The 12,979-nt window shown below is 35.6% G+C and overlaps 1 protein-coding gene across 4 annotated transcripts in view; it reads right to left on the minus strand.

Annotated features, from left to right (window-relative positions):
- CNKSR2 (connector enhancer of kinase suppressor of Ras 2) overlaps window positions 1-12,979 on the minus strand; it is a 286,046-nt gene continuing 273,067 nt past the window's right edge. For 2 of the 4 annotated variants that reach the window (XM_011988030.1, XM_011988029.1), the window contains 2 exons: window positions 4,226-4,422; window positions 1-1,057 (listed from right to left, as the gene is read on the minus strand). In XM_011988030.1, coding sequence (XP_011843420.1) covers window positions 842-1,057; window positions 4,226-4,422 — 413 coding nt within the window. In that variant the 3' untranslated portion in view covers window positions 1-841. Of the gene's footprint in view, window positions 1,058-4,225; window positions 4,423-10,343; window positions 11,679-12,979 lie in introns of those variants that run through there. The other 2 variants (XM_011988032.1, XM_011988031.1) reach the window with 1 other exon arrangement.

A 12,979-nucleotide genomic window follows, 5' to 3' on the forward strand; every position in this document is an offset into this window, starting at 1 on the left:
TATATAGCTGTTAGCTGCCTTTCTGGGTGTGTTAAGTCAGTTTTTAAAAATCCCCTCTCAAATTCTTCTGTACACAATCAGCATCTCATCACTACAAAAATAAAGGAAGATTTAAACCAAGAAAATAAAGCAGCTCTATCTTCAATTTTGGTCTTAGTTACAAAAACATCTTACAAAGCTTTGCCCTGATACACCAAGTGTTCTCATAGATTTGGAATAATATTTCCATTAACTAGCTTTCACAAGTTAATAGACTATTAAGACGAATATTAGATACCTGAACTTTTCTTATGTCGATGCTCTTCTATTTTGCTTAGCTCTTGTATGTGCATCTACATTTCACAAAAATAAAACTACAGCATTAAACTTTGTGCAATGTTTAAGAAAATTCTTAGAACATTTTAATAAATATAAAAAAGGTTTAAATTCTTTCCCACCCACAAGGATGTCTGCACCTGAAAAAATGTGATTTACTTTTGAAGTCTTGTTTATATAAAATTAACTTAAAGGGAGAAAAGATGACCATAGATAGAAAACTGCCTTTTGTGGTTTTACTACTTGAAGACCACCTGTATTTAGAATTGTTTGCAAAAGTTAATTTTAAGTCATTAAAGACAGTTGATTTTGCACATGGTAAACATAAGCTGAGCACTGATTGCATATAAAATATACAAATGCTCATTAAAGATAGTGGTATTGTGACCATATATGGTTTGTTTCATATAGTTTGGTAACATTAAAGTATCGCTTGTCAAGTGTTCCACACATTGATATAAAAAACTACCTTATATATGTGTTCAGAGTACCAGCAGGTACTAGATGGCCTGAAGGCAGAATACATTTAGACATGCGTTTCAATGTATGAATGAGTGTGTGTTAGAGAGGAAGTGATTACATCTACTTCAGAAGAAATACTCAGTGGGTCATTTGAGGTGGTATTTTGACAGATATCCAAGAAAAGGTCGAGGTACATCTGCTTCCATTGTTGGAATTCTTTAGAAGTCAAATCTGGATTGTCTAGGACTTTATCGATAATGGCTACTTCCCCTTCTCTGGCCTGAAAAGAAAAAGGAGTCAACAATTAAGACAGGGACAAAGTTTTATTCAAGTTTAAAATAAAAAGTTAATAGGCAAAACATTTAAGAAGCCCATAAGAGATGGCTTTGGATACTCACACCCACCCAGTTCTTTAGACTCACATCCTAAGTGTACTTTTTTCTACACCCGAGGAATGCCTCCTTTTGCCCACTGTGTGGTTTGCTTTTTCTCTTTGCCTGTCCTTTTGCCCATCTCTGCTATGGAAAGCTTTTTTGTTCTTTAAGATCCAGTTCAAAAGCTTCTCATTTCTTTAAGCTGTGCTTAAACACTCAGAAAAGTTTTCTTCCTCATTTATGCCCCTTTACTACTCCATCACTGCCACTGAGTACATTTGTCATATTCTATTTCTTGAGTTACTTTTGCATGTGTTCTCTCTCTCCTGCTTTATGGTAAGCTTCTCATATTTGAAAGAGACTGAGCATGGCCCCCGTTACCATAAATACATAATTCTTGCTGTGTAAATGCTATGGCTCCCTTTCTGTAGCACTGGGGGCCTGTAAGGGAGAATGGCACTCCCTTCTATGTTGGAAGCTGGGTCTCAGCTGAAGACTAAGCTTCATTTTGGTATAACTCACCAAGTTAAAACTATCACCTGGGGAAGACGAAAATTTCCCAGGTGGAAGGTGGGATGGAGAAGTAGGGGTTAAGACAATCTGAGCAGCTCAGTCCTGCCTTTTAGGGACCCAAGCAAAGCTTAGGGAAGTGTAGAAAATGTTCTGCAGGAATTAAGGCACACACCTCTGGGCCAGCCAGAGTTGGGAGGCAAAGAAAACAGCAAGGTGCTTAAGAAGTTGGTCTGGCCTCACAGACCAGAATATGGAAGAGGGCTGGGACTGAGAATGTTGTGAGTTGCCTGTGGTGGGATCTGAGATCTGTGCTTGGTGAGGGGGACTGTTAAAATTGCAGGAACTAGACACGTCCAGGGTTGCTTGGCCAGCTGTCCTTCCCTAATGAAGGAATCCATTGCCTATTAATTTTCCATGCCAAAAAGCATAGGGTTCTGTAGTTCATTTGTACCAATGAGGGACATTTTTTTAACAGTGACTTTTCGTTATCTTTCTTGGCCCCAGAGAATCGAGTGGAGCATTCATGTATCTGGTGATTCATCAATACTTAGTGAACTGAACATTGGCAGTAGCCACGTATTTTGTCACTGGAAGAAAATACCTTGGGGGACTCTACAGAGCATAAAAAACAGAGAAAAGGGGCTGTGAGATAGAAGGAGAGAAACAGGTCTTTAAGATTCATGAATCTAACCTGCTTCAAAATGCCTGCCTGCCTTCTAAACCAGGCAGTTTAGAACTGAATGGGGGAAGTGGAGAGGCTCTATAAGGTGGGAGGGTGATAATATCTTTGAAGTAGGATTAGTCACTGGAACTATTCTTATGACTATTATAGCACTCTCTAAAAATTCTGCTCTTCCCAAAAGTCCATTATATTGTCCCCTGGATTTGCAGTAGTATTTGCATGACTACCAATTAAAAGCTAATGGAGTCTGAAAACTTTGCTGCTTGCTATCTGAAATTCTTTCAGGTCATTTTCTAGTTGGTCTGTCTCTTTGGTACTCACCTATATTTCAAAATCACAAAACCTCAGCAGCATGCTATGGATCTGAAATATTTCCCAAAGGAGCCCTTTGACCTTTTGTTTCCTGAAATTACTACAGCAATACTCTGTAGTTCTTTTCTGTGTGGTTTTTTTTTTTTTTAAATTATACTTTAGTTCTGGGGTACATGTGCAGAACGTGCAGGTTTGTTACACACGTATACATGTGCCATGGTGGTTTGCTGCACCCATCAACCCGTCATCTACATTAGGTATTTCTCCTAATGCTATCCCTCCCCTAGCCCCCCACTCCCCGACAGGCCCCAGTGTGTGATATTCCACCTGTCTCTTATACACATCTAGATGTGTATAAGAGACAGGTGTTTATGTGCCACATTTTCTTTATCCAGTCTATCATTGATGGGCATTTGGGTTGGTTCCAAGCCTTTGCTATTGTGAACAGTGCCACAATAAACATACATGTACATGTGTCTTTATAGTAGAATGATTTATAATCCTTTGGGCATATACCCAGTAATGGGATTGCTGGGTCAAATGGTATTTCTGGTTCTAGATCCTTGAGGAATCGCCACACTGTCTTCTACAATGGTTGAACTAATTTACATTCCCACCAACAGTGTAAAAGTGTTCCTATTTCTCCACATCCTCTCTAGCATCTGTTTTTTCCTGACTTTTTAATGATCACCATTCTAACTGGCATGAGATGGTATCTCACTGTGGTTTTAATTTGCATTTCTCTAATGGCCAGTGATGATGAGCTTTTTTTCATGTTTGTTGGCTGCATAAATGTCTTCTGTTTTTGTTTTTTAAGGGCACAGGGCCTGCTCAGGTGGCTTGTGTGGTGGGCCCTCTCTTTCAATCTCCCACACACACTCCCCCACACACGGTGAGCAGGGCTCACTTGTCTGCCTCCTTTTCCAACTTCCTGCCTCTCTGCTCTCCTTTCCTCACCACCTCCTCCCCAACCTGGGGGCATATAATAAGGAGACTGGAAGCAATGTAAACACTTACAGAAATGTATAATAGGAGGGTAACATGTAAGTTGGGAACTGATAGCATAAACAGAATGATTATACAATTTCTACATGGAACACAAATCACCATGGCTTCACCCCAAATGCACTGTAGTTCATGCAGGAAACAATCGTGAAATATCTCAAACTCTTTTAGCACCCACTATTGCATTCTGCATGCATCCTGTGCTCTTTTAATAATGCTAATAATTATACCACATGGTATTTTTATCTTAGAAAATCTATAGACTGAGGAATAACACCAGCCCTGCATTTTTAGAAAACAATTTAAATCACATCCTGTTTTCTCCTAGAACTGAGTAAAATAACATTTAATCAGTGCTTTGAGACGTTAATGAAAAGTTAAGATGATCTCCTCTTTACCAATATACTTATTATGACATAGAAACAGCTCAGCTTCAGGTTCTTACTGCTTACCTCTTCTTCTCCCCAGTCCCCAATTTGTATTTCTTAACCTACAGTATCTGGTAATCCACTTTAAGAATGAATCTCTTCAAAGAAATTTGTCCTTTCATTTCTTGTCTTACCTTTAAAGTGCTTTTGAGAATTCTCAGCCTGTGTAGTTTTTCATTCATTACAGGATCATTACATCTTTTTATAAATGATAGCTTGTATTCCATCTTGGTTGAAATACGATGTTCTCCTAGTGGTGACAGACTGGCCTGCTCCAGTGCCCTGTATAAATCTTGCAATGAGTCTCCTAACTTTTCTTCTCTACTTTCACCTGCAATGTCCAAAAAAATAAAAAAAAAAAGAGAGACAGAGAAATGAATTCATTGCAATAAAGTTATTTGACACACTGAAAATTTATTAAAATATCAAAACTATCTGAAAAACAGGATAATGAATGACTATGAAAACACTATTATATTAAAAAACAACAACAAAAACCCACAGCTGCTAGTTATATTGGGTAACATTAGCTACAGACAGCTAATTGTTTTAGAATGATCAAATAATAGGATTATTTGATTAAGCAAATATACTCTTGATAGCAAATTGCCATATATATCTTGAGTCTAGCAAGTTCAAAGAATTAGAATACAAAAGGCACACAACATGGAAACAATCCTGCACATTATCTTTTAAAATATTAATGAATATCCTTTATCATTATGTTGATAAGCATAGAAATGCTGATTAATAGAGCTTGCCTGGTTTAGCAACACCGAATGAACTTATTTTTACATTTTTCCAGATTTCATAAGATTGAATGGCATTCAATGGAGCATATTTGATGATAAAAATCTTCCAATTGTGCCATAGAGGATTATTAGGTTTCATGTGACTGCCATAGTAATGCCTTGTACATTGTAAATATAATAACTGATCATAAAGTATCAATATTCTAATTAAAATGAAATATGGGAATATGTTTATGTGCAAATATGGCATGTGCTAAGAGAAGATACTTAGTATTTGTAAGACCTGAGGAGAAAATACTCCAGTTAAATATTTTTGAGAAAAAAATGAGAGACTGGCTCAATAAGGATCTTAGACATAGTTGAACAAATAAAACTCCCATCTTGTTTTTTAATTGCCTGAACACTAATGTCATATCTTTCTCAACAATGATAAACAAAGATGAACTAGGATTTTGCTTGGAGTGGCAGATTGGAGTAGGGCTATATCATCTTTTTTTAAATAGATAGCCAGAGTCATATTTAAGTAATTATATTGGCCCAAAGAGTAAATATGGAATGTTGTTCATTCCACAATGGTCCATGTGAATATTTTAGGCTTTCTGACATAGTTTAAAAAAAAGATTCCTTAATTGGTAATGATGCCATTTAATATTTAGATGCGCCAGGCAGCAGGGTAAATGCTTAATCTTTATGATCTCATTTAATCCTCACAACAATACTAAGAGCAGATCTATTTGATCTTCATTTATAGCAGGGCAGTATCTTGCTCAAAGTCACACTTAGTATAAGTGGTGGAGCTAGAATTCCATGTGGGCAGTCTGACCCCAGAATCCACAATTTTAACAAGAATTCTATACTGCCAATTTTTTCAGTTGTCTTTTGAAATGTGTATTTAGCAGTAGATGCCAACAAATGTTAGACTCCCTTAAAATGCAGCATTCAAAAAATTTTTTAAAATGACTGTATGTAAAATTGTCAACAATGCCCAAAATGTACAGTACCTTAACCTAAAAAGATAATTTTAGGATTAAAAAGTAGCTTTATTTAAATTCCGCATTCAACTTTTGGCTCTGCTACTGAAGTTAACAACTAATGGTAGGTATAGTCATTGAGTCCTTCTATTAGAAAATTCTTTGTTATCATCAGCACATGCTATCACTAAGCCTTCTGTGATACATTTTAACTTCTTAACCATATATCTAAGTTAGAACTATAATCTAAAAACACAAAAATCTCTTTAAATAACAGCTTTTAAATTCTCTGTTGGCCCATCACTGAATATATTCGACACCTAGAGGATTTTGAGGGATGGGGGATGGAAGACTGTAAAAAGGAGAAACTGCTTTGTGGGTTATGAACGAAATGGAAGCAAGATAGGGAATCCTAACTGAGAATGATTTGGAATGAGGAAGGCACAAAATCAGATGATCATTTAGAATAACTAAATTGAATTGTAAAAACAAGGACACATTTAAACAGCATAAGTCTATTTCAGAAAATCATAGGCCAGGAAAGATCCCTGAGGAATTATATAGTAGTTATTGCATTCTTTTTTTTCCTCAAGGCAATACTGCACGCAAAACCAGATGTAATTTCATAGAGTAGAGGGTGGGGTTGAAAATGGGAGGCCTAACAGATGTGAATTATAGTAGTTAAGGTATCAGGTGGCCTAATGTATTATTAGTTTTTTGGTTCTAGAAAGAAGGTGAAGGAAAAGGGGATTCAGATTTTAGTTTTAGGATTTAAGGGAGGCAGAAGTATTTTTACACAGTAATTTTTATTTTAAAAGAACCTTCCTCCATATTACCTAACATTGTAGAAGGGTGTATATATTTTGTTTAAAAAAATTTTGACCCAGTTTTCCCTCAGTTCTTAAAGCTTGTGAAATACTGGGGCAGATGACTGATTTTATAAAATTTCAATGTAGTTTTACTTTAAGAAGGATGAATGAAGATTCAATATATAAAATGACATACATAGGTATTAAACAATAAAAACTGAAAGTTTCTCCCCCTTCTTGCTCTTATGGGGGAGAAAAGCATTCAATCAAAAGACAACATAATTCTACAAAGAATCTGGTTTGACAGCTGTAAAAAGAATTGAGTGTGAATTTATCTCTGGGCAGCACACTTGAACAAGCAATCACAATGAGACGGAACACAGAAACATTTCCAAGTATAGTAATGGGATGGTGTGGCTCCTATCAGAGATAAGTAAGCCACCCCCTACCCCCATCCCCTACACATCATACACATACACTACATAAGACACAGTAGTGGGATGAGTAAGGACGAGGGACTGAGATGCCAGGCTACCACAAAATGCCACCAATTACTTAACATTTTAAGACTAGACAAAGAGTCTTTTTATTTTCAAAAGAGGGGTTGGTGAGGGGCAGAGTCACATTATAAATCTGATTCACTGTGCTCAACAGTCAAAACAACACAGAACTCAACATTCAAGACAAAAACAGACCTTTATTTTCTTTTATAATTTTCAATTGGTTTCCTTGATTTTTCTCAGATGAATACCAATTAAGTCAATTGGGGCTACTGTTGCAACTGAAAATATGAAAGCACCTTTATTTTCTTCTCTTTTTGCCCTCTTCTTCATCTCCTTCTCACTTCTCTTCAGGCTTCTCTCTCTTTTCAACCCTTGCTTTTTCTTCCTTTAGAAGAGGCTTGCTTTGGAAGAGGAGGCAAGCACTTGGTGAGGTCTGCTTCCTGATTGATTTTCTTTCAATGTGCCAGTACAGCCATTGGAACACTGGCTGAAAACCAGCTCTTTTGCAATTTGAATGAATGTTTTCTGAAAGTTGGCAAAGTGTAGAGACCACATTCAAATCACAGGACATATATAGGAACCTTCTGTGATTCCTAATGAGGAACTGTATCACGCTATAATGGAATTTTAATCTGTATCTAATTTATTCAGGAAATCTGGGCCTATGCAGAAATAAATTTCCCCCAAAATTATATTTACGTTTACAACATGTAAATTAGTCCTGTGTCAGATTACAGACTTTTGAATTCCAATTTTACTGAAGCAAAGAGTGCATATAAAATTTTCTTTCCTACATAAAATTTCATTGATTGATGGATTTGAGGATCATAATTAAGCTATTGATGAATTAACTTGTATTCTGTGCCGAGGGAGGGTCATTTATGGCTGTGTCATACTTGACAGGGTGAAAAAAGATCCTCTTTATTGTCCCTTTTATATTCTGCTCCACTATGAAATATTGTGAATCTAGGAATGTAGAGAGCATCATTATTTGTCTTTTTCAGGTTGCCTATGACCTTTAGGTAGTAAGTGATAAATGAAAGCTCAAAGAAAAGAATAGCTAACGAAAAATACCAGTTTGTTGGAATCTCTTGCAAATTGCTTATTAGAAGATAATAGTGCATTTCTCAAATACCAAAAAGTCTTTGCTTGACGTATTTCTTACATTCAGGCTCAGTGGTTTCCAAACTTTTTCTGATTGCACACTCTTATTAGTTAAAACACTTCTGTTTTATAGAATAGAAACTTATATACATGTATTACTCTATAGTAATAAATAGATGTTATAAAACATACACAAAAAGAAATTCAAAAGGATGAGAGATAAAACTCAAGGAAAAATTCCAATGTTTTTTCTTCCTGTACCTTAATGGACCCTTGTGTGCCCTACTTCAGAGACTTAGACTGTGACTTTTCCACGAGTAGAATTTGTCCCACTCATATTTGCATTTCCCATTCTTCTACCTGGCACAGTGCCTCATGCACCCAACACGTTCAAACAGAGTGATGGTTTTCTTTACTTTATATATGAACTACTCCAAAGAGCGTTCCCTAACAGGTGACTGTGTAATTATTAGGACAGTCTATTGTATAATATTGTTCATGAAACTTGGCAACCTAAAATTTTACTCTAGTGTCCTCCCCATTTCCCCATCCCTGCAATGACAATGTTGAAGGAGCATAAAAAATGAAAACAAAACAAATAAGTAAACCAGTTGGGTTCTTGAGGAATGAAATCAATGATGGATAATGAGTTCTGTACATATTTCGGAAGGGATCTGTGATCTTGTATAATTGGACAATGATATCCTTGTGGAAACAGTTGTTCCTTCTGCAATACAGCTGTGTAATGAGCCCAGAAGGTTGGGAAAGACTAAATCACAAATGGGAGAGAAGACTGGACATAGTCAGATTTGAGAGACATTCATTCTTGTACAGCTGCAGAGTGCTTTAAGGCTTCCAGGCTAATGATATCAAGTATGTGAAACACTATTCTTGTCACAAAAGGCAATTAATATTTGCATTGAGAACACCCGAATATTTTCTATGAATATGAATTTACTAGCAAGCCATAATGAATAACTTATTTATATGTAAGGTGACAAAATTTTAATGGACTTAATGTCTTTGGAGGTTTTATGATAAGGATGATTAAGTATTCAGGGGTTTATACTATAATTTGAATGTTTGTAATTAAATACTAGCTCTCTTAATTCATGCTTTTATATAAGTCAATCAGCTATGCCTACCATTATAAAACTGGGTTTGGGGAAGGCAGTTTGTTATACCAGAAAAAACCGTAAGATTTTAAAGATTTTAAAAGCTGGCTTTTAGTCCTCCCTCTGTAATCAACTACTTGTTTCATATTTAGGGGTTATTTATTTTCTTTTAGGCAAAGTAACAATACACAAACATTACTATTGGGCAATACTTTCTCTGAGGAAAGAAATCTATTTTAGTGAGAAAAAAACCCTTCTCTTAAAAGAACAGCTTGAGTGACTCCACCAGCATTTGCTAAATGTATTTTTAAAGAACATGTAAAGCCCATCCTTGTAAGAATGATAATGTGCTTCACTGAAATCAAGTACTTGTGTCTGTCAATTCTTTCCTTACAACACAAAATCTTGCTCCATAAAAATGTGACAAAAGAGATAGAGCTAAAGTTTATTCTATACTTCTCTGAACATGTAATTTCTGCTAAATTATGCAGTTTAATGATAAAAATACATGACAGTGGTTGAATTTTCAGGGCACTATGGTATTTACGACAAGTAGTTCAGATGGCAAAATCTTGGTGTCCTTAGTATTGATTTATTGCCTCAAAGAAGGGAAGGTTCTTTGAAGGACAATCAAAAATATAAATGACAGAGTTTAGGTTTACCCACAGAATTTAAAAAATTTAACCACTAGGAATATGGAAGCCAAAGTGCTAGCTCTCAGGCAGGAATTCATAAAGGATATAGTTTAAAACCAAAGCTAAGAGATGATTATTTTTGAAAATTAATGTGGAGTCACTATATTCCTTAATGAAAAAAAAACTCAATTCTCCAGATCACAAAATTTTACTTGACTTAAACAGGGAGAATGACCCAAGACAATCCCATAAATATTAAATGCCAATAAAATGCGTTTTGATGGATTTCCATATACCAGAACCATCATTATATAGATATTTTAAAAAAAACACATTAAAATGGTTAGAGCACAGAGGCAATTGTAAGGCAGATCAATGTGATTTTATTCACAGAAACAAATTCCATTTGTGAGAAAGAAGCACTGATTACTTCTTTTTAGAAAGATATTTACTATCAGGCATACTTAGCAAATTATTTAGCTATCTGAAAAGATCTGATACCAATTGGTCATATTTTTATTTTTAAGTAATTTATATTTTTACAGGTATTCACATTATGCAATACCACACACTGCGGTGACAGGAAGAAAAAAACATTTCAAAATACAGTGTTAAATTATCTGTTCATTGCACAGTATGAAATATCCATTAATTAGCATTAAAATTATTACAGTGTATCTTATCCAACTAAAGGAAATTTCACATCCACTACAGAAGAAAAATAAGCAATATTGATTGAGCCATAGGGGACCCAGTTACATAGTATTAAATAATATCTGAAGCTAGTTTGAAAGACATCCAGACAAAATACTTTTTCAAAAATGAAACCCACAGCCTATAGATTCGAAATATTTTACAGAAAAGAATAGCTCATGCCTGCCCTAAGAGGCAACACCACTTGTGTACAAGTGCCAAGAAATAAGGAGAAAGTTAGGATTTTAGCTGAAGATTCTATAATAAAGCCTGGCATGAGAAATTTTCTTCATTAATGTCACCGAAAGCAGTCTCTGTGTTGCACCTGAATACACTTTATAATAGAATAAACATATTAAGTTTCAAAGCAAATTGTGTATACCTTGCCTTAATAGATTACACTTAATTTAGTACAATACAGCACGTCAAGTTTTAAAAATGCAAAATACACTTAATACATAATTTGCTTTCTCTGCTTTGCCTTAAAGAGGCCACCAAAGAGTCCATTAAACAGCCAGAATTTTCTAGTTATTGAAGCTGATCCCTCTCTTTTCCTGGTGTCAGGAGAACACAACTGAGGTGTCACCACACAGAGCCCTTTCCCAGTTAAGACCCTTTCCCCTTCTGTTCTCCCATAGAAACCGCAGTTTTCTGTTACTGTGCTCCATCTTGATTGACTTTGATCTTATGCTAGTCCCAATGTAGAAAGCTCGCATTCTTCTTAAGAGTGGCCTGCCCCTCTTATATCCCTTTGGGAGGCCCCCAATCCAAAACACTTGATGATCTAAGCTTTATACAAGTCTGTTTTCTGTTATAAACAGCAAGGACGAGGCCATTTTAGTTGCTTGCAAGAGGTTGATGTTGAGTCTGCGCCGTACCGACTCTCTCCGATCTAAATTCTCTAAACATTAGCTTATCAATCTGTGAGTCCAATGGGTTGAGTGCCAACAGAAGTGGATCCGATTTGGCATGGAGAGGTTCTACCAACTCTCGCAGTGTATTAGCCTAATATGATAAAGCAGTGATACAATATGATGAAAGACCTGCGAGTGCCATTATTTCCAAAGCATATTAGTATTTGTATTAGAAATACCATCATGCAATACCCATGAAGAGAAAGTAGAAAAATATGGCTAGAATTGCATATGGTTTTAATACAATGTCTTTCTGTTGGCATGCAAGTCTACTTGGCCATAAATGGGACACTTTTTGCTTTAAACTTGGTTGTTTGGAAATGTTAATCTCCCAAATATACACAATAACACACAGTGCAGAAAAATCTTTTCCCACCACTATACTTGTATATGTATGTCTATAATTTTAATCAGAATACTTTATGTTAAAATGTTCTCCATATACATGTAAAATTACCATTTCTTTTGAGAAAATTAAAATTATTTCTATACGAATCTTTCCTCAAATTCATCCAATCAAGAAGCATGAAGAAAACCTTTCTAGTCTTCTGACCAGAAGGGTATTTGATTAACCTGATATATATGCTACTATGTCCTAATCAGTGAGACAGTGGAATAGCCTAGCTAGTATTGCTCCGATGAGGAGGCCGCATGCTTAACAATGCAAAATGCCAAGAAATGAAAAGCTAAAACAGAGTGAATGTGATGAAAGGGTGACTTTACACCTGAGCATAAGTCACATGCCAAGGAGTTAAGAAACCGGAAGAGATGGATATTTCTGAATGACCTGAGAAACTAACAACAATTTGGATAAAATAAACTGTACTCTCTTTTAGGTCATTTTATTTTGGATCTTGAGGAATCTAATAAATATTGTCAGCAGCAACAAACCAGCAATATTTTAAATCTCTAGCCTAGTGCAGATTTTTATCTGCAACATCCTGTAGTATCTTTTGAGTTATATTGAGAAAAGAAGAAACAAGTTGGGAGAGAGAATAGAGAAAGCATGTTGTCATTATGTCCTCCCTTAGAAAATGGGGAGGGACACATCTTGCCTATAACACTGATATCTAGCAAACAAGATATAGCATAGTTCAGAAATCAGCAGAACTAATTTTTGTCTGTAATATTATACTCTTTTTGCAGAAATGGGGGTGGGAACTGAATAATCTTCATATATATATCAAATGAAACAAAACACAATACTTCAGTTTTTAGAATATTATAATACTGGAATGCTAGCTTTAGCTTCTACCACTTTGTTTCACAAGGTTATGGAATTTCACACAGCAACATCAGAAGGAATCCAACCTTGGGCACAAGGTCATTTCTAAGTTTAAACTGTTCTTCATTTATCCAAGCAATTCAAACATTTTGTAGTTATTTTGAACA

The sequence above is a fragment of the Mandrillus leucophaeus genome, unplaced genomic scaffold (assembly GCF_000951045.1).
Source record: "Mandrillus leucophaeus isolate KB7577 unplaced genomic scaffold, Mleu.le_1.0 Scaffold321, whole genome shotgun sequence".
NCBI classification, from domain to species: domain Eukaryota; kingdom Metazoa; phylum Chordata; class Mammalia; order Primates; family Cercopithecidae; genus Mandrillus; species Mandrillus leucophaeus.